We start from the raw sequence: 22,257 nt of genomic DNA, 5'->3' as shown, positions 1-22,257 counted from the left end.
AGCAGAATTCCATTTTAGGGGTGGCTGGGACACCCCAATAGTGGGAACTTGAACTTCCAGCAGGTGCCCACTCCAGCTGTGATGGGTCCTCTGTCTCTGTGGCTGCTGTCCCTGCTGGTCGTCTCTTCATTGAAGAGACCAGTGTCTGGTGGTGGTGCTGGTGTTGATGGTGGTAGTGGTGCTGGTGGTGCTGGTGGTAGTGGTGTTAGTGTTGGTGTTGGTGGTGTTGGAGGTGGTGATGGTGGTGCTGGTGGTGTGGATGCTGGTGGTACTGGTAGTGCTGGTAGTGTCGGTGGTGGTTGTCGTGGTGGTGATGGTGGTGGTAGTAGTGTTGATGGCGATGGTGTTGATGGCAATGGTGGTGTTGGTACTGGTGCTGGTGGTCGTGCTGGTGGTGCTGGTGTTAGTGGTGTTGTTGGTGGTGATGATGGTACTGGTGGTGCCAGTAGTGTCAGTGGTGGTGGTGGTGATGGTGGTATGGTGTTGATGGCGATGGTGGTGTTGGTGGTGTTGGTGTTAGTATTGACGGTGGTGGTGGTGGTAGTGTTGATGGTGATGGTGGTGTTGATGGCAATAGTGTTGTTGGTAGTGTTTGATGGCGATGGTGGTGTTGATGGCGATGGTGGTGTTGGTGATGGTGGTGTTGGTGTTGATGGTGTTGGTGTTGGTGTCAGTGGTGTTGATGGTGTTGGTGGTGGTAGTGTTATTGATGGCGATGGTGGTGATGGCGATGGTGTTGGTGTTGGCGATGGTATTGGTGTTGGTGGTGTTAGTATTGATGGTGGTGGTGGTGGTAGCAGTGTTGATGGTGATGGTGGTGTCGGTATTGGTGTTGGTGGTATTGGTGTTAATGCTGGTGCTGGTGGTCATGCTGGTGGTGCTGGTGGTAGTGTTGATGGCGATGGTGTTGATGGCGATGGTGGTGTTCATGTTGGTTGTGTTGGTGTTAGTGTTGGTGCTGGTGGTCATGCTGGTGGTGCTGGTGATAGTGTTGTTGATGGCAATGGTGTTGTTGATGGTGCTGGTGGTGCTGGTGTTAGTACTGATGGTGGTGGTGGTGGTAGTGTTGTTGATGGCGATGGTGGTGGTGATGGTGATGGTGGTATTGGTGTTGGTGTTGGTGTTGCTGGTGGTGGCATTACTTTTTCTCACCCTGGATGTATAAAGGATGTTGTGTTTATATCTTCATAAATGAGGATGTGGGTCAGGGGATGAGGTATCAGCGGGGAGGAAGGCATCAGGTGTGGGGAAATGGATTCGTGCCAGCTGCGTCACAGGCGAGCTGGCCCCGCGTCCTCGCTGTGCAGGGACGCGGCTCTGGGAAGTCGGTAGTGATGTCTGCCACTCGGCCGCCGTCGGCCCGAGCTCCTCCTCTCCCCGCTCTGGGCCCAGGACAGAGCATTGCCTCCTCCCCAGGCTCCACCATGACCCATGTTTTCACATGCTCCTCTCGTGACGGCTGAGGCTGGATCTTCACAAGGGAAAGCCTTGCATCCTGGGGACATTGCCACGTTCAGTGACCTGGGAGGTCACACCTCTCAGCCAGACTGCACCGAGTGACCCACATGTGGGGGTTCTTTGTCCTGATCCCAGGTAATACGAACGACTAAGGGGCAATGAGGGTCACACATAAGTGTCCTGGTGCCCGTGGCCGGCGAGGTGTGGGGCTCCAGGTAGACTTTGTGGAAGTGCCCAACCAACCCGGCAGCAAAGCTCTTAATAGGAGCAATATACACTTTTAAAATTAGGTAGAAGTTGAAACGTGAAGGAAACCGATTTTCCGGTGTGGCAGTGACTGCTGCTAGCTGCTCCTTGCGTGCATGGCTGGTCTCTGCTGCCTGAAGCATCATCCGTCTGCATTTTGGGGGCTGCCCGGTTGGAATCATCTTAGTGAGTTCTATCACTTTTGTCTGACATGAGGTCTCGATTCGTATTTACAAAGCTGCGTGTTTGAAAACTCACCCCAGCTGTAACAAGCGAAGTAAAACATAGCTTCGGTCCCAGCGCAGATCGTCTCTGCGTTTCGTTGTGTTTGTTCAGAGTTTTACTCTCCGGAAGCAAACTTGAAAAAGGGTGCTGCTTCACCATTCCTTGGCCTGGGAGGTGCCCTGTTTCTCATGGTTAGAAGAAAACATGTTCCGTGAGGCTGGGGTGGGGTGTGGATAGCAAGACGGGGGGTAGAAGATAAAGGGGCTTGGATGTTGGTGCCTTGCAGGGCTGCCTTGTCAATCCCTTGAGCTGTTCCAGCCACAGTGCCAACCCCACCTGAGCTTGTGAGCCACCGTCCCAGCCGATGACAGCCCTGACGTTGATGGAGCAGTTCCCTGGGGCAGGGCAGGTCACAGGCTGTGCAGACTCATCCCGTTTAGTCCTCCCAATGGCACTACAACTTAGGTATCATCGTCACCTCCACTTATGATGTGCAAAACCTGAAGCCCAGAGGTAAAATAACTCACCCACAGTCACACAGCCAGTTAGAGGTCGAACCCAGGCAGCCTGGCACTGGGATCCAGGCTCTGCCGTCCAGCCAGCCTGCGGCCCCTCTGGCTGGTTGGCTGCCCGGGTTGCCTTTGGTGTGGCAGGTGGGAGCCCCTGCTTCCCAGGCCAGGGTTGCCAGGATTCTGTCTGTCATCCTTGGCCCCTTAGTGTACAGGCGATCCTGCTTTGAGCCCAAACTCTGCATGGACCCTTTCTCAGTGTGTGACTTCAGGCCCGTCCCCCCACCTCTCCGAGAGTCCCTCAACAGGATTGAACACGGCAGTGCCTGACAGGTACGCAGTCTGGCACACAGTGTGTGCCCGTGTAGTGACAATGGCACCAAGTGTGCAGGGGGTATGGGTCACTTCAGCCTGTACATGTGTAGCCCTTCAGAGCCCGTTAAAGCTGCAAAATACTGTGTGTGCATATTTTGGGCTTAAACAAAGTTCCATTTTACAAAGTCCATAACCCAGCTTTAATATTGTTACATGCCCCAGACAGAGGTTAATTCCAGCAACAAGGGCTTGATTGTGCTGCTTGGAGTTTCTCCCATGTTCTCATAGTGCGTGGCCTCCTCCAGTCTGGGCTCACGTGCTGGGGGATCGGGTGATGGGGCTCCCCAACCCCCTCCCCCCACCTCAGCCTCACACTGTGGGGCCCCGGGGTGAGGTGGGGGAGGCGGGTTGGTTGCCTTCCGGGGCTGCTGGCCCATGCCTGGTGTTGCTCAGTCCCTCTGTCCGTGGGAGAGTGGGCCTTGGCTTGCCCTGAGGTCTGTCTGGGGGTTAGGGCTCGGCGTGGGGATCAGCACCCCAAATTTCAGCAGCCTCTGAGAGCAACTTTGTTCATTTCTCGGAACAATGGAGAAAGCCTTTACGTCTCAGTGGTGGTCTCTGGGATGCTTGGTAAGAGAGCAATGTCTGCAAGATTAAGGAGGAGACTTTGCTTTATTCCACAGGTGGCAAGTAGCTTCATCTCAAGCAGAAATTCTGATTATAGTTAGCAGTGGCCTGAAGCAATGTGTCGAGAAAGATTCTGATGCTGCATCCTGGCTCAGGACAGTGCTGCGATTGATTAGTGATGTCTGCCAGGGGCACAGGGTGGGAAAACTAACAGATACAGCACTTATCTGCTATTCGTGTTTTAGTCTGGCCATTTTACATCTCTGCAAAACCAAAAGAGCCCCTTTGCAGACTTTTAACCCCTTTCCTCTGAACATGGGTATTAGAAGGACCCTCCCCCAAATGCTCCTTCCTCCTCCTCCTGTGGGGCCCCCTCCCCCTGTCATCTATTTATACAGCATCAAAACTCACAGGCCCCATCTCTGCTCTCTTTCAGTTGAAGAGGGGGAGGCCTCGGACTTCTCGCTGGCCTGGGATTCCTCCGTAACAGCATCAGGTAAATGCCGGGGGATTGGTGGGAGGGTTTCTGGGGGCTCTGGGGATGCTGGCCCAGGAACTCAGAAAGCCACCCATCTGGTTATGGAAAGCATATTCTTCATGGCACATTCCTGTTTCTGGGCCAGGCTCCTCCATGCCACACGATTTCTATATCAGTTCCATATGGTCAATAAAATCTATTATATGTGGAGACTAAAACACTCTATTCTCCCGCGGGCCTCGGTCTCCTCTTGTGGGCACCTCCACGTGAGCCACGCCTCTCCCACTGCTCGGGCTTTTGGGTTCCCCACAGTGGGCGCACGTGCACATTCACTCCAATCTGGCTTCACACGGAAAGCCACTTTTAAGAGGACATTGAATCTCCAATCTAAATCAGAACTCTTCTGGGTTCCCTTCTTGGAAGGGGCTGCTTTGTGCTCTGAGGCCAGAGGGCCCAAGCCCATCCCCAGGAGGAGGTAATAGGGGAGGCTCGGTTTTCTGGGGTGACTGGGCACTGGGCGGGGAGGGGAGATCTTGGTTTTCGACTCAGTTCTGCCCTTGCATAAGCTCCTTCTCTTCTCTGTGCCCAAATGTCAAAAGAAGTGGATGATGAATGAGGTTTTTCTAACTGCAAAGTTGTGTAGTTTGGAGCTGGCCATGGAGTTTAGGATTGGGACTGGTTGTGGGGTGCTTGGGGTCTCCCAAATGGGGGGCACGGCTCTCCCGTTGCCCCTCATCCAGACAGTGTCTCCCTTGGCAGCAGGGTCCCCTGGCTGGATGCTTGATTCTGGTGGGCAGTACCAAGCTCTTCTTTCCTGTCTCTCTCCCCTGCTTTGTGCCAGGCCAGACCCAGGGTCCCACCAGCTGACAATGGATTCGTGGGAGGGCTGGAGACAGGCCAGTCTTGTAGAATCTTAAGGCTGGGGGAGACCCCTTCTTTCAGGAGTGGAGACTGAGGCAAGGAGATTTACTCTGGGTCACTATTTCCAAAAAATGTGGTTCGAGGTACTATGTATTATGTATATGGACATTTAACATTTTATTGGTTATACATGCCTGTTTAGTAAAAATACAACCGACATATCTAATTTGTGGTTTTTACAGACATTGTGACTTGAGATGATGCTAAATTCATGTGAGTGAGAAAAGCGAGCTGAGAAAAATTTAAATAGTGGTATGTTGCACTTGGACTCAGCAGAAGTCACGAAGATGCCTCGTGAATGACTATAGTTTGGTTAGTGCTGGTGCAGATGGATCAGAAGGCGAGTGTAGAGCCAGCACTGGAATCCAGGTCCCTGGACTCCTGGTCCAGTGCTCTTTCCAGCAGAATCTCACCGCTGCTTGGAGAGTTAGAAGGAACCCGGTTGACCCAGGCCTGGGCACCGTGGTGTCTGCAAGGGCCCTGGCCTGTGGTGACAGGGCTTCCTCTATACAGTGGGGGTGGGGCAAATCCGAGGGAAGAGAGTCCAGGGTTAGGGCAGGCCTTGGGGTGGACACGGGGGCTACGCAGCCACCCCATCCTTTCTCCCTCTAGTGCAGGGGCGGTGCGGTCCCCTTGGTTGGGGGGGACACAGTGATGATAAAGCTCTGCTTCTCTGAAGTCCAGACGTCCTGACAGGTGCGGGTGCATGTGCTTAGAAAGGAGGTTCTGCCCAGAGGCAGTGCCCAGGCTTGCCGCCAGCCTTTGAAGAGGACCCCCGCGGTGCCCCAAACCCCTGAACTGGGAAGGTGCCCAGCTCAAATCCTGCAGTGTTGGCTGCACAAAGTGGACATCCCAGCTGCTCTCCCAGTGACACCAGAGGCGATGGGCACCAATGGGAACAGCTGTGGGCTGCAGGGCAGACACCGGAAGTGGCTCCAGTGGACCGAGAGCCCTGGGCAGGGGGAGTCAGATGCCCAGGACTGTGTCTTGCCCAGTCGTCTGCCTTCAGTGGCACCTGGGTCACCTCCACAGGCAGGAGTGGTCTCCTGGTTTGCAGAAGGCAGGGGTCATTTCAAGGGCCTCTGGGCACCCCGTTGGCTCTGAGGTTCTGTGATTCCATAGCAGGATGGCCAGCCTCCAGACCTCTCTGGGGCTCCTGGGAATGGTGGAGGTGGAGGGATTTGCCCATTTCCAGCCGAGACCCCGGGGCTGGTTGTGCAGTGAAGAGCTGGGTTTCTATGCGGCAGGTTGGAAAAGCCCGCCGCGTGCCCCACACGCGTGTGCAGGAAGAAGGGCATGACTCCCTGTGAGCTATCCCCCCAGGACTCTAAGACCACAGCTACCTAGGGTGCTAGTCAGCTCTGGCTCATCAGCTCGGAGAAGGGGAGAGTGCAGGCAAAGCATCGCAGGCAGTGGATAATCCACAGCCAGGCAGTGGAGGATTTTGCTTCCTTTGGCCTGTTTCTGATGATCCTTAAGAGTCTGTGCAAAAGGGATTGGCCCCATTCTCTTTTACTTGGGCCATTAGAGTCAGCTCGTATTCCTGGAACTTGGGGCTCGTGAGATGGCTCATATCCTAGGGGCAGGATGATGTCAGCCTGGGAGGCAGCCCTGGACGTGGGTGACGGCCACACTTATCGAGTACATTCTCAGCAGTGCCAGGCACATGGCGAATACTTACCCTGTAGCGTGTCATTGAAGCGTCATGTCAACCCTTTGGGGGGTGGGGTGCTGTGTCCAGCTGCTGCTCCAGAATTTCTCCTTGGGCTGGTTTAGGGGCACCCATCTGGTGGAAGGCGGGGCCAGAGGCCTGGCTGAAGCTGCTTTTGTGTAACATTTTTCATTAAACTGAGAAAATGTCATTTGGCTGCATCAGAGCATGGGGGCATGTGCCAAGGAAGATTATGGGGTTCAAAGCCTCCCCCAGCCACTGTTGGCACCACTACCGAAAATCACCATCCTCACTTGGTGAATAAGGGAGGGAGGCTAGGAGAGGGCCATTAGCTTATCTATGGTCCCCCACCAATGAGCTCTGGGGCAGGGACTCGAACCCTAGTCCTCTGGGAGCCAGAGCCCATGTTCTAACCCCCGCCCCACCTGGTGAGATGGAGAGCTGAGTTGGGGCATAAAGAGGGGGTGTGGTGGGGCTTTGGGAAGGCACCTGGTGGCGCAGGCTCCATGTCTGCAGGGCAAAAGTGCATTTTGCCCACCAGGACCCAAGGTGGGCAGGGAGGGCTGAGAGCATTTCACCAGGAGGTTTGGGGAGCTAGCAGGCATGGGGCAGCCCGTCTTCTGTGCAGGCCTGGCTGGCCTCTAGTGTGAGCTTTTCATTTTGTCCCTCCCCTGTCCCCTCCGCCCTGGCTCTGGGCGCGTGGTGGAGAACTCCAGTAAAGAGGTGGAATGCACAGCCTGCTTTGGTGCTCACCCCTGGCCTCCCCCAGCCTCCTGTGCCAGTGGGGTCCCCGTGGCGGCCCCCAGGAACAGCCCAGCCCGCTCTGCCCGTGTCCTTGAGCTGGAGCCTGGCAGCCATGGAGAGCCCAGGTTGCCTGGCAGGGAAGGGAGCAGGTGATCAGCTCACAGCAATATTCTCCCACCCGGCGAGGGGGGCATGGGGCAGGGGGATGTGGGCCCACTCGCCTCTCAGCTGATAAATATGGGGCTCCTGATGGCAGAGCCCTGGGGAGGATTGGGGGTGCCTAGTAGGCGTGGGAATTTAAACAGGCCGTTTCCCATTGGGTCTGTTTTTTCTTATCCCTGAAATGGAGTGGTGTAAGTCAGAGAAATTCTAAATGTGTTTCTAGCCATAATGCCTTTGAACATCCAATTGTCTTGTCCCCCAAACACAGACTATTTTGTATGTGGTTTCAGGGGGGTTCATGGATCACCCCTGACCCATCTTCTCCCCACCTTGCTGGGTCATAGGTTTGAACTCCTTATAACTGTGGAAGTCTTTGCAGATGTGAACCCCCCACCAGGGGTCACAGCTTAGAGGCCTATCTGAGCCAGGGCAGTGGCACAGGTGAGTCGGGGGGCTGTGATAACTGTGGGACCCAGGCCCAGTGCTTAAGGGCAGCTGGCCCCGGCTCCAAGCTACTATGCCAAGGGGCACCTGGGTCCAGGATTGCCAGATCTTCTGAGTTTTTACAAGAGAAGCCAGAAAGCTGAATTTTCATATGAAATAATTTGATTTTTTAAACAGCAACTCATTTCTTTTTAAAAACACCTTTATTGAGATAGTATTCACACGCCATTTGATCTGCCTATTTGAAGTGTACAGGTCAATGGGTTTTAGTATATACAGAGATCTGTGCAACTGTCACCACAGTCAATTTCAGAACATCTTCATGATCTCAAAAAGTGACTCTGTCCTTCAGCTACTGATCCCAAACCTCCATACTCCTTGCAGTAATCAACCACTAATCTCCTTTTCTGCCTTTTCTGGGCATGTAATATAAATTAAATCATATACTTTGTAGTCTTTTGTGTTTGGCTTCCTTCACACAGCATAATGTTTTCAAGGTTCATCCTTGCTGTAGCCTGTATCAAAACTTCATTCCTGTTTATGACTGAATAATATTCCATTGTACATATATACCACATTTTGTTTATCCTTTCATCTGCTGATGGACAGTTGGGTGGTTTCTATCTTTTGGAAATTGCCACTATGAACACTGGTGTGCAAGTATTTGTTCAAGTCCCTGTTTTCAATTCTTTTGGGTGAATACCTGGAAGTAGAATTGACAGGCCCTATGGTAATTTGGTGCTTAACTTGTTGAGGAACTGCCAAGCTATTTTTCAGGGCAGCTGCACCATTTTTTTAAAAACTTTTAATTTTGAAATAATATCAAATTTATGGGACAGTTACAAAAGTAATGCAAGTCCCATTCAGAGAACTCTAACATAACCCCTTACCCAGATAGTCAGATCCAACAATATTTAATGTTTTGTCACATTTGCCTTATCATTGTATCTTTCCACCTCTCTGTTTTCTAAACATTTGAGAGGAGGTTGTATACGTCATGCTCCTTGAACACTCAATAATTCCATGGCTGCACCTTTCCACATTCCCACCAGCAATGTACAAGAGCTCCAATTTCCCCACATCCTTGTCAACACTAGTTATTTTCCGTTCTTTGGATTCTAGCATCTTGGTGGGTGTGCAGCGGTATCTCATTGTGGGCAGCTCATATTAAAAACAAAACAAAACAAAACACCACTCAGGCCAAACAGAGTCCTTCTGCCTCCTGGTTTTGGCCTGGCCATCGATGGGGAGGTTGCTTACTGTGGCTTTACCAAGGGGCGTTGATTGGGCTCGGTATTCCCTGGCTCTGCTTTCCCTGCCCCCAGGCCCCCTGCCCTGGCCATGGAGGCCGTCCTCCTCCCCTGCGCTCCCCCCTTCTCCAAGCCCTGTGCAGTGGCATCTCTAAGTGTAGGCTCCTGGAGGGAGGGCTGAGACTCAGAGCCCGCCCAACGTGGGCTTTCGGGGAACCAGCCCCACCAGACTGAGCTTGGCCTCCCTTTCCCCGGTGGCTGGGTTTGAACTGGGAGCTTAGAGCCATGTCGTGGGCTGACCATCTCGTCACCATCTCATTGGCATCTCTCAAGTCTCAGGCCAGACCAGGTGGAGGCTGCCCCGGACGTCTTCCTTCCAATGCGGCTGCGCTGCGAAGACCCGGGGGGCGCAGTGGGACAGAGGTCGGGGGTCGGGGCGGGTGCCTGGAGATGGGATTTGTTGACTGGTGGTGGACACCTGGGTGCTTTGAGAGAAACCCTTGATGGAGATTGGTTGTGTGATGGCCCAGCAGCCCGGAACCTCTCGGTGCTGCTCCGCGGCCAGAGTTTGAGACCTTCCTGCCTGTGACATTGTCCTGGCTAAGGCAACCGTGCTCCCGTTTACATCTCCCTCCAGGAGCCAGGCCTGCTCCTTGCTAGTCTGTGCTGGCTCATGTAAGCAACAGACAGCTCCACGGGTGGGCACTGTTAAGTCCCCCGGCTTATAGATGCAAAAAATGAGGCCCAGAGATGTCAGTGACTCTGCAAGTCCACAGCCAGGCAGTGGCGGAGCCGGGATTTGAACCCAGGCAGCCTGGCTCCGAAGCTCATGTGTGAATTTAGCACCTACACTGTGACTGGCAGGCTGACCGGGGGGAGGTAGGTTCGAGGGGACCCAGAGGCTTGGGGAGGGGTGAGGTCCCAGCCCAGCGACATTCCTCGGTCAGGTGGGCTTGTCTCAGTGCTTCGCTGCCTGGAAGGAGAGGAGGGGCATGTTAGGAGGCCTTGCAAACACTTCTGTCTTCAAAGGCCAGGCTCCCCTCATCCCATTTATGACCCTGCCTGGGTGTTGGGCATGGGGGCAGCTTGCAGGGCAGGGGCTGGGGTTAGGGCTGCAGACCCTGGGGTCTGCTTGGGTGGGAGAGCAGAGCCAGCATCTGCGTGTCTGGTGTCCTGGGGGCCCCTTGGGGGCAGCATGCATGGAAGCCTTTCGTTTTCTTCTTATCCTGGTTCTGGGTGGGGAGTGGGGAAGGGAGAGCGGTCAGGGTGCCCCCCTCCTCACAAAGGGGACGGCCTCCGCACCCGCTGCCGTCCTCACTTTCAATTTTGACAAGTGACGTGGTTGGAAATGTCCGGAAAACTGGGCCTTTCACCACGGGGAGCTTCGGCCCCCCCCGAGCTGCCCAGCCTGCACCCCCGGACTGCTGTCTCCCGTCCTTCCTTGTGCTAGTTCAAACATGTATTTATTATTTCAACCACTTCAAAGAAAGCTGCCACCTGCAACCTCGCACTTGTGTGTCTCGCTGTTTCTGCTTCCCTCGGCCCCTTGTCTACCATCGTCCGTGGATGAACAGAGACGGAGTCCCAGCGTAAGTGCGACAGTGGGTTCTGCCAGCGCCCTCTGCGGCTTTAAGCTTCGTGCACATCCATGACCCACATGTCCTCCCCGCTCCGCGGCTGCCCTTGAGGTCATCCAGGTGACGGGCATTCATTTTCTTAACAGCCCCTGCCTTGGTGGACATTTGTTCTGCTTTGACATTTTGGCTCTTGCAAGCAAAGCCGCGCTGAACCCCTGCATAGGAGCTCTTTGTCTCTCTGCACCTTTTAACTTTTTCTTTCAATCCTTAAATCCAGGCTGGGGAGAAACTCTCCCTCCCCCTTCTCCCCACAGAGTCCCCTTGAATTCTTTCCTGAGGGACCGTCCCGCACTCGGCTCGTCAGCGAGGGGGACCCGGCCCGTCTCCCCCGGACAGCCGTGTCCGGTGGCTGAAGCTCCCCAGGTGGCGCCGGCTGGCTCGGCCAGTGCTGTCCTCCTTTTGTGCCCGAGCCCCCGACCCAGCCATCTCCTCGATGAGGACCAGGGGACATTTTAAAGGAGCAGGAAAGTCTCACTAAAAAGATGTAGAATTTCCCAGCATTTTAAAGACGTATGAAATGCATTTTTATATGGGGCCAGCTGGGGAGTTTCTCATTAGCTCGGCTGGGGAGTCTGTGGGGAGTTGCGCTAAGTGGAGCCAGGCAGGCTGGGTAGGAAGACGTGGTGGTCCGAGCTCACCGGGGGAGCGCGGCAGGCATGCGCCGGCTGGTCTGCTCCGCGGACCCCCGGCCAGGCCGGGCTGCTCTGGGCCTTTGGCAGCGCCGCCTCTCCCCGGCGCGGGAGGCCTCGGCAACCTTCAGGTTTTCCACTGAGCTGAGAGGTGCGAGCTGGGAGCCGAGAGGGGGTCACTCCGTTGCCATGGCGAGCAGTGCACGAGGTAGGGCATCTGTGCCCACGTAGCTGCAGCCCTCACCCGGACCTCCCGGGGCATCCCGGTTCCTCTGCCCCCCTCACCTGGCGGTGCCGCATCCTGGGCCCCTGCGGCTGACGTGGCCGCTCTCCGAGGGGGTGCCGGGTTTCCTGCCCACCCCTTCCCTCTGGCTCTGCACCAGCCTTGGGGACTCCTGCGGGGCTGCCCTCTACCTCACTTCCCCCTTGACTTGCTGTGCACGCATGTGTGCCCGAGCCTGGGCCTGTGTGTGCTCAGTGCGCCAGTGTGCCCGGGCCCCGGGTGGGTGGGAGTGAACACGTGAGCAGTACCTTCCCCTGACTCCTTTTGTCCTCTCCTTCTGTCTGGCCGATGGCGTCACTTCCACTGCCTTGGGCTTAGCTCACTGATCTTAGCTCACTGATCGCTCTGGGTGGCCTTGGGGCTTTCTACATGGCGTTGTCCTGCACCCCGGGCTTTTCCGGGAGCATCAGTCAGGAGGACTACGATTAGGGGGAGGGGCTGGCTCCACCGTTTCCAGAGCTTGGGCGCTCCCTGAGGACAGGAGGGTGTCTCCTCTGCGATGTTGGTCCCTCCCCGGCGGACCGTGGGCATCAGCAAGTCTGGTGATCCAGCTGATCATCAACCCCAGTGACGTGCGCATGTGCACGGGCGAGTGGGGAAGGCGCCGTGGCCTCCTCGTGCATTTGGGAATGTCATTGCCAGACATGCTCTCCCCATGTGGCCCACCTTGTGTGTTCTGGGGTGGTTTGCACCAGTGCTGCTCAAGCCTTCACATGCAGGCAAATTTGTGATCTTGTTAAAATGCAGATTGATTCTGGCTCAACCAGGCTGGGTGGGGCCTGAGAATCTGCATTTCTGAGTTCTCGACTGCTGCTGAGTTGTCTGCTGCTGAGTAGCAAGGACATAGGTGGTTCATCCCTCTTGCCTACTTCTCTTGGTCTTTGCTTCTACTGGCCCCTCTGGCTGAGGAGCCCCTTCTCATCCTCTGCAGCCTAAACAATGCCTCCTCCAGGAAGTTTACTCTGCTTGGTTATCATGTGCCTTTGGTTTGTATCCAAGTCCTTTGCCACTCTGCACACTCCATGGGGCAATGACTGTGTCTGCGTCCCTATGTCCCCAGGGCCCAGCCCTGGCTTGGCACTTGGCAGGTACCCAGCAAGTGTTTGCCAAGATGAAGAACGTCACCTCTGCCCCTTCGTTTGCATTTGCCCTTGGCAGTTTGGGACCAGATTTTTGTGTACTTTGTTAAGAGCAGGAACTGCCTTTGATGTCTGGCTATTTATTAGCTAGCTGTGTGACCTTGAGTAAATTACTTAACCTCTCTGTGCTTACGTTTCTTCATCTGTAAAATGAGGGTAATGACAGTTGTACTTTGTAGGGTCACTGTGAGTGTTGCATGAAAGAATCCTAGGAGGGCACCTGGCACGCTCACTTTTATTCTTGTGTTGATAGCTCATCGAGGGCTGATTGGAGTTTAGTTCTGAGCTTGGATCTTTGTGGGTGACATAGAAGGCCCAGATGAACCCCTCCCCATCTTCAAAGCTCCCTTCCTCTCTTTGCCCGCTTTTACGAGCACTCTCTGGTCATTGCCACGGTGGGTAGGGCAATCTCGTCTTCATCCTTGTGCAGGTTTGGGGTGGAACCGAATCCTCAGGGGACCATCCGCGCTCCTGCTGATCCTAGTTGGTGGGTGCTGCTCGCTTCCCAAATAGGCAGGGCGCGGTGGGGTGGGGGGTGGGGAGATGGGCTGGGTTGGCTCTGAAAGGCAGAGGCCCTGGGGCTGTCATGTGATCACGTTCCCTCCTGGGCGGAGCTGGACGTTGGCTGCCTGGCCTGCCCAGCTGTGGTCAGTGCCCAGCAGGAAATGGCCAAGGTTGGCCGGATGGTGCTGCCTGGCTGGTCCTGGCTTCCTGGGCACACACTGCAGGCTCCTGGGTTGGGTATGGATGGTCTGTCAGCCAGTGTGGCCTCCCACAGGGGTTAGGCTGTCATCATCTCAGCTGACGTTATCTTAAAGTTCCTGGGTGCTCAGGTTTGTGTATGCACGTGCACACACACACACACACACACACACACACACACACACACACCCCATGTGTATGTTACGCTGAACCTGGCTCACTGATGCCTCTGGCTTCAAAAATCTTTATTTTGCCCATGCTGGTAATTCTTTTTTCCTTTGTCGTGGTTGGTTGCTTTAACTGATGGCTGCTGGCCATGCTTGGTAGTAGTTAGCACACCAGAGTAGTACTGAATCCGGTAAATATAATTCATTTTGCTTTTGCTATTCTCTTTCTCTTGCTTTGCAAGTCCTCAAGCTTTGAGGAAGCAAGGGCCATGCCTGCTTTGCTCACTGTTTTATCCTCAGCAGCTAGCACTGTAATAAATAGAACAACAGTCACCCACCGTCTAGTGGACATTAACTTGGTACCTGGCCAGGGTGTGAGCACCTCACATGCAGGTTATCTCATTGACCTCTCTTAGCCACAGATGAGCTATCTCACAGATGAGCAACTGAGGCTCCGAGAAGTTAGGAGGCACTGCAGCGCTTCACACTAGCTGGGGGTAGAGTGGGAATTTGAACATGGGTTGGTTGGGTCTGCATCAAGGGCCCCTTTCTTTAGTTGCTTATTCGTGGTGCCAGGCTGTGTAGCAGAGCCTTAACAAATATTTGTGGAATGAAGTGCGCTAGGACGTGCTCAGGGCCTGATGGGACTATTACAGAGATACAGCATGCGCCCGAGGCTGGCAGGGGCAGTGCAGGGATGAGCTGATGGGCATAGGCCAAGGGTGTATTTCCATGGTGACATGCAAACTCACAAGTCATTGTGTGTGCATGCATGTATGCACACAACAGTGCACACAAACACAAGCACACACACTCACAGTCACACACAGACATAACACTTACATATACATACCCCCCACAACACACACACATATGTTCACATATATGTGCCCTCCACATAACACACATATACACACAGGTGCACACAACACAATTCACGTATCTGTAGCTGCTGCACAATTCACATGTTTGCACATACACCTGCATATGTGGACCTTCCACACATATACATACACACACACTCATAGACACCTGCAAATGTGTGCACAGAGATGCAGATAATGTGTATATGAGTATATTCACACATGCACATGTGTACAATGCACATGCACACACATGCACCATACACACTCCTGCAGATCCCTAGGATTGCAAACAAGCAGAAGTGCCTGCTGCATTGCTTCGGGTGTCTCTTTTCTAGGATCAGGCAGTGCTCCCCACACCTGGGCAGACGTGCAGGAGGTTCATGTTGTCCCCATGCTTTCTGATATCTTCCGTCAGTTTCTTTGTCCCTTACGGTTCTGGACATTCTTTCCAACTCAAGCTTCACCTCCTGCTGTGGACCCAGTTGCTGGGTGGACCAAGTGCAGACGGAGACCCCAGGGCCCCTCTGTCTGTTTGCCTGCCCGGCCTGCCCCCACCCCCAACTTGAACATGACTTCATTTTCCACCCTGCACCTGCCGCTTTAAGAGCCCAGGAGCCTGCTGGGCCTGTCCCCAGGGTCCCGGGAGGGGAAGGCTGGACAGCTGCGGGTTGGGGGGAAGCTTTGTTAGCTCCCAGCCGCCTCTTGGAGCCCAAACAGTGCTGGGGAAACCGAAACAAAGGCCGACAATGGCCTCCTTCCCTCCCTGGGCGGCCTCGGAGCAGGGCCTGCAAGGGTGGCCTCTGGGGGCCCCTGTTATTTCCTGTGCCGGCTGCGGGGCTCCTGGCCAGCCTCGAATGGGCAGGAAGCGCATGGGGCAGGGCATCTCCTCCCCACCCAGCTGGCCCGGCCCTCGCAGGCCAGAGAAGCTGCTTCTGTGAGTGGGGGCCCAGCAGGGAGTCCCTGCTCTGTCCCCCGCCGCTGGTGTAGGCCTGCTCGGCCAAGGCCCTGCCCCGCTGACCTCTCCCTGCTGCAGACCCCACGTGCTCCCACCATCTGTGCCTGGGGGTCACGGCTTCTGTGCCCCAGTGTCTGCATCTTGCCTTCTGATTCTTTGTGACTGGAGAGCTTGCCCCACAGAGCCGAGGACAAGGCCAGGCAGGGAGCATTTTATTACGTATTAGTAATTAACTTGGGGGAGTATTAGAGGTAAGTTTTGATTTAGTATCAAGGTTAGGGTTTGGTTTACCAAGCCCCACAGACTGAAAAGACAGGAGTTACGAGCGTGGGTTTTGAAGCAAATAGACCTTTGTTCCAATCCTGGATTCACTACCTGTCCATTCATTTGATAATTATCAGGTTGTCTGTTCTGTGCTGTGCTAGGGCATCCCTGCCCTCCAGGACTTACACTGATTAGCTGATTAGCTATGGGGATGGACTTGACTAAATTATTGCCCCTCCCAGGGCTCAGGGTCTGTAAAGAGGGGATTCCGAAGCCCCTCCCTTGTGGCTTCAAGAAGGATAAGTGACAGGGCTGTTAACGACACAGCACAGTGCCTGGCACACAGCAAACCCCCAGTGAACACTAACAGTGGATGATTATCAAAAGGCGATCCCTGCATCGGTGGGCTGCAAAAGGAGTGGGCAAAAGAACTGATTACGTCAGAGCCCAAGATGAGGGACAGTATGCAGTTGAGCTCCCTGGCAGCCTAGGCCAAAAGGGAAACAGAATGATGGTTGGCATCTGATTGAAGTTCTTGGGACAAACAAATGTTTTTCTCCAGCACTAACTGCTGAGGAATTATTGTGCGGATCCTCATTAATCATTGAACGAAGAAGAGGTGCTATCTCAGTAACAGTTTGGCACTCAGTACAGAAACGTCTTTCCCACAGTTCCTTCTTTAATCGACCCTGGAAAAATGCTCAGGATGTAAGTGCACACCCCAGCCTCAGAGTTAAGCGCGGTGCAGCCTGGAGGGAGCTCAGCCAAGACCAGGGCTGCCTCAGCTGAGCTGCATCCTGGGGGCTGGCGGGAAGTTGCTCAGAAACGTTTCCTGAATGCCTGGTTAAATGTGATTAAATGGATTTCTTCAGTGCAGGGTTTGGAGGAGCCTGTGATATGCCACTGCACGCTGTGCAGTGCGGAGGGTTCTTCAAACTTCTTTGACCTCAGAAATGCTCCCCCCTTTTTCTGAGGCCCACCCATCCCCACTTCATGTAGTCTCAGAACACAGTCTTGGAAGCTCTGTTTACAGCTTTGTGCTTTGAGCTCCATGGCTCAGGAGACAGCCGGTTCAGGGTCCTCTTCTCTCCGGCCTAGACTGTAACCCGGCTGTGGTTTGTGCCACCCCTGGCTTACTTTGTATGTGATTATTGTATTTACTCACTTCTACTCACTGAGTAGATGCAGCCTCCAAGAGGGGCGCAGTTGGGGAAACTGAGGCTTGGAAATGCTAAGAGGGTCTGAAAGGTTAAGAGGGCTCAGGGTTGGGACTTCTAATTCATGAATGCCTAAATGCACACTTACACACAAACACACCTACGCACACTCACACATGTCTACTCTTTGCCTTGGTGCCTCTTGTCCTGAGGTTTGGGTGTATGAAGAGTTCTGTGCTGAGCCAGAAAGCGCAGCTGGAGCCTCCTTGCTCCGCCTCCACTCCCCTCCTTGTGTGGGGGACAGCACTGTGGGCCCGGCTCAGGTAACGCCACTGGACCCCCTTTCTGGGGGATGCCCCCTGGGGTTTCCATGGCAAACGCTCCTCTGGGGGCCCCTGGGTGGGTCTTTCCATGTGGGGTGGAAATTTGGAAATGCCTTCCCTAAATGTGGAGAGTGCAAGAGGAGAGGCCGCCAGCCCGGGATTCCATCTAGAGTCCCTAACTCCTGCAAAGCCACACAGCCTGGGGGCCTGTGCCCCACCCCTTGGGATTGCTCCCCTGAGATTCTGGCCATGTGTTGTGGTGTCTGTGCTGGCATTTGCAGGAGCTCCTGTGCAGAGACCTGGGGTCAGCCACTTGGTAAGTGGTTGGGCCAGGATTTGAACTTGGCTCTCCGTCCCCGGGGCCTGTGTGCTGGCTGCTTTGCCACCTGGCTTCCCGGAGCCATCTGCACAAGTATTATCTCATTGGCCCCTGGCAGTGACACTTTGTAGCTGTTGTTGTCATTGCTGTTTTCCATATGCAGAAGCCCAAGCTCAGGGAGGCCAGGGGTCTCCCCCAATGTCACACAGCTAGTTGGAGGCAGAGCAGCGTGTAGCTCAGGTCCTCTAAAGCCCCCACATGACAGACTGACTCGGAGGGATTTAAGATGTGTCTTTTTGCCCCACGTGGCCTGACTGCGAGCCAAGCACCTCACTGATGTCTCCCCATGGACGCACCCCAGGCCATGCCAGCAGGGCAGTGAAAGACCTTTCAGGAGTATCTTTTTTTTTTTTTAAATTCAGTTTTATTGAAATATATTCACCTACCATACAATCATCCATGGTACACGATCAACTGTTCACAGTATGATCATATAGTTATGTGTTCATCACCACAATCTATTTCTGAACATTTTCCTTACATCAGAAAGAATCAGAATAAGAATAAAAAATAAAAGTGAAAAAAGAACACCCAAACCATCCCCCCCATCCCACCCCATTTGTCCTTTAGTTTTTATCCCCATTCCTCCACTCAGCCATACACTAGCTAAAGGGGGTGTGATCCACAAGGTCTTTACAATCACACTGTCACCCCTTGTAATCTATGTTATTACATAATAGTTTTCAGAAGTCCAGACTACTGGGTTGGAGTTTGGTAGTCTCAGGTATTTACTTCTAGCTATTCCAATACATTAAAACCTAAGAGGTGTTATCTATATAGTGCATAAGAATGTCCACCAGAGTGACCTCTCAACTCAGGAGTATCTTTGACTCCAAAACATTTTTGTCCCACAGGCTGACTTTCGAGCTGGGTGTGGCGCTTACTCCCCCCCCCCAAGCTGGGCTGCCCCCACCCCCCACTCCTCCAGGCCCCGGTCTGTGAAGGGTGCCTGGGCCTGCCTGTGAGGGCGCGGGTTTGTCTCCTCATGGGCATCGTTCTGGTCTCACCGTCAGCACCGTCCCCAGCCCAGGCCCCAGGGCCTGCCCAGGAGGTGCCCTGCAAGGAGTTTGTCTCTCGTCAGGGGAAGATTTGTCTGTCTGCTTCTCCACACTGCGGCCCCGAGACTCCCCAGCTGGCCGAGCTCCCTGCCCTGCCCCGGCCCTCAGGGGCCCTGGGGAATCGGGGCACCTCAGCCTCCTGCTCTTGGAGGGGGGGTCTCTTTACGCCTTCTAGGACTCAGGGTAGGGTGTGGGCCCATAACTTGGGTTGCCAGAGGGTAGGGGAAATTGGGGCGTGGAAAAGGGCAGGAGCGCTAGACGGGGGTCCGGAGCCCCGTACTCCGGGCCCAGCCCTGTGGCCGGCCAGCTCCAGGGCCACGGCGCCAACCTTGGGAGTCTCGGTGCCCCGAGGCAGGTGGTGGCAGTGCAGGGTCTCGCTGGTGCATTTTGCTGGAAGAGTCTGGACTGGTGGGGGGTTTTAAGAGATCCAGAAACAGGCTTTTTTAGGAGTCCCCCCCAGTGCTCTCCTTGCTCATTCTCACCCCTGTGCCTTGGCGTGGGCTGTCTCCCCACTGGAGTTCCTTTCCCCTGGGGGAGGAGGTGAGGTAGCGAGGGGAGGCAGGGAGATGGCCCAAGGTGAGGAGGGGAGAAGGGTTTATTTGGAGGTGGATCCAGCAGAATTTGTTGCTGAGTTGGATGTCAGGCATGAGAAAAGGAGAGGAGCCAAGGGCAAGTGCAAGGTTTTGGGCAGAACAGCTGGGTGACCAGAGGTGCCGTTCCTGAGTTAGGGGTGTGGGGCAACTTGGGTGCTGAATGGGGGGGCTCAGGAACTTGGGTTTGGCCGTGATAAGTGTGAGACATCTATTAGATACTGGGTGGACACTTAAATGTGTGTAGTCTGGTGTTCTGGGAAGAGGACGGGTCTGGATGCACGTGTGTGTCATCCATGCGGCACTGGAGATGTGTGTGTGTGTTGCACGTGCATCACCGGAGATGTGCATGGGTGTCACACGTGTGGCACTGGATATGCCTCTGGGTGTTGTGCGTGCGACACTGGAGGTGTGCGTGGGTGTCATGCATGTAGCATTGATGCTTAAAGCTGGGGATGTCTGCAACCAGCAGGGCCGTAAGCACAGACAAGAGACCAGAAGGTGCTGAGGCTGGCATCCAGGGCCACGTCAACATTTAAGATTGGAACGAGAAGGAGAGATTGTGGAGACTGAGAAAGGGGTCTGGCAGGTGGGAGGATCACCGGAAGCCCAGTGAAGAATGCCTTTCAGCAAGGAGGGAGTCATTGGCGGGGCCGATGCCTTCCAGAGCAGGGCCTGTGACTTTGCTGGGACCAGCTCCTGGTGCAAACAGGGTCAGGCTGCTTGAGATCCGTGCAGACGTGAAGGAAGACCAGCCTGGCGGCCGTCACGCTTGGCGGGAGCCAGATCTGCTAAAACAGCCTTTGCCTGAAATGAAACTATTCTGGGGCAAGAAGAGATGGGGTTCAGGGGTTAATGAAATGAACTCGCCTCTACTGACTGGCCCATCTGGGGGTGTCTGCGCCGAGCCCCCCTTCCCGGCTCCCGCTCGGGAAGCGTACCCGCGGCTGGACTGGGGTGATGTCTGGGAGCGGCAGGCTGGCGGCGGCGGAGTCCAGCTGTGAGGGAGCCCTCAGCGCTGAAATTGCCAGCCCCGCACAAGCCAGAGCCGGCCCGCGGAAGTGGGCCAGCCATACCCCCATACAGGATTAAAGGGATGTGTAATGGATGAAAGATCAAAAATGTTAATTAAGAAATGGTCTTTTCTAATAAGATGCCTTCAAGGGCACGGGCCTGCAAAGGAGGGGATTTCTCATTTTGGCAACATGGTTTCTGTTGTAATGAAATTGGTTCGCAGACGGAGGGGAGGAACCTACGTAAGCCTCATTTTCAAGACATCTCTGTCCAAATTAATTAGCAATAAAAAACGGAGGGCCCGGAGTCAGGCTGGCAGGCGGTGTTCGGTGGCCTGGCAGGAAGGCCACGTGGAGTTGGTTGAATTCCGTCTGTATCCTGGTGCCAGCTGGAGTGCTGTCCGGGATTCTGTTCATCGGACCTGTTGCGTCTGATGCATGCCCCTGGGGACCCGTGGGAGGTGAGGGGTGGGTTCTGATTCTCCCTGGGTTGGAGGGATGAGGCCTGGGTGGATGGGTGCTAGGCTTAACTCAATGGGCATTTGCTGTGTGACTTTTGGCTGTTCACTGTCCTTCTCTGATCATTCCTCTAGTTTTCTTTCTTATCAGTTGTGAATGGCAATGAGACCTCTCTTACCTGCCTCCTTGGGCTTGTTGGAGCAGAAAGATTCTTAGATACAAGTGCTTTAAAAACTCAAAGTACTCCGGGTGAATAAATGAGATTATTGCTCAGGGAGGGTTTGGTCTTTGTAGCTCTAATCCAGCCTTGTGGGTAGGAACAAAGATGAGGCGCCCCGGCCCACTGTGAGGTCTGCTTTTCCAGGCTTGCCTCATTACCAGGTAGTTAAGTTCCCAGAGCCTTTGAATGTCCAGCCAGAATGGCACAGCCTGATGGTTAAGAACCGGCCTCTGGAGTCTGCCAGGTCATAAATTCGAATCCCAGCTTTGCCTCCTGTTTGTGACCTTAGCTTAGTTACGTCTCTGAGCCTTAGTTTCCTCATCTGTAAAATGGGGCCCGTGGTCCCTGCCTCTGGCACTGTTCTGAAGGATGAGGGGAGGTAAGGCTGTGAAGAGCCACTGAGCAGAGGTGGTGGTGGCCGAGATGCAATCCATGGAAAGAGGAATCTGTGTGTCGGTTCCAGATGGGTCCTCGGTTGGGAGCTAGCTGTCTCCCCGCGGTGCCGGCCGGCCGCATTTTGAGTTCCCTGGGCCCTCCATGGTGTGAAACCTCGCTTTACAAGAAGCCAAAGGCCAGGAGTCACTTGGAGCCCAGGACTCTGAAGGTTGCAAGGCTCGAAGGAGCTGCCAGTGAGCACATCCGGGGAGGGTCTTTCACTGCTACAGGATCAGAATCCCCGTTATTTGGCGGAAGCTTCTGTATTTTCCTTCCCGCCACAAATCTCGGTTTCTCTGAGTGTGATGCTGGGAGAGGGGAAAGAAGGATTCCACTGCCTTTTTCCTCTCTGCCTGGAGATCCCACACCCCGCCGCTCCTAACTCCCCACTTCAGACTTTGCATGCCTGGGAACCCTTGCGATTTTAAAGCTTTGTCTGTGGGTGGAATGAGAAGGAACCTGTAGGCCATGGTCTTTGCTTGTCCTGGTTTGGATAAGGGACGCCTCTGGCAAGAGGCTGTGCTGTGTTGGGGGGCGGACTTCAGGTTCTCCTGCAGCTGGGTAGAGATGCGCTGCCAGCTCCCAGCTTTTCCGCATGCTTGTTCTGGCTTTGGCCCGAGAGGACACCCAGCTTCCTGTCTGCCACGGTTTGGCGATCCACGGTGAGAGGGAGCTCCGTGCTTAGTAGAAACGGGAATGCTTTAAAACTCAAACCAGCAGTGGGACAAATGATGGGACAGAAATAACAGGATGAGCCCGTCTGTGGTTTTCTGTCTGTGCTTAGTTGGGGAGGGAGGTGAGCAGGGAAGGAATGGGCTGGAACTGACCTTTAAGAAAGCAAGAACGAAAAGAAAAGCAAGGACACAGCCAGGAGAAAGAAGGACCCACGCCACGCCCAGCTATGGGACGAATTTCATAGATACGATGTTGGGT

At 54.5% G+C, this 22,257-nt stretch overlaps 1 protein-coding gene across 2 annotated transcripts in view; it reads left to right on the top strand.

The window, feature by feature from the left end:
- Positions 1-22,257, top strand: part of ZNF423 (zinc finger protein 423) — a 324,179-nt gene that overhangs the window by 55,345 nt on the left and 246,577 nt on the right. For both annotated transcript variants that reach the window (XM_037815985.1, XM_037815984.1), the window contains exon 2: positions 3,814-3,873. In XM_037815985.1, the coding sequence (XP_037671913.1) occupies positions 3,814-3,873 (60 nt within the window). The remainder of the gene's footprint in view (positions 1-3,813; positions 3,874-22,257) is intronic.

This window comes from Choloepus didactylus, chromosome 22, assembly GCF_015220235.1.
Source record: "Choloepus didactylus isolate mChoDid1 chromosome 22, mChoDid1.pri, whole genome shotgun sequence".
Lineage (NCBI taxonomy): Eukaryota > Metazoa > Chordata > Mammalia > Pilosa > Megalonychidae > Choloepus > Choloepus didactylus.
The sequence above is the reverse complement of the archived record's forward strand: the minus strand, read 5'-3'. Positions and strand labels throughout refer to the sequence as shown.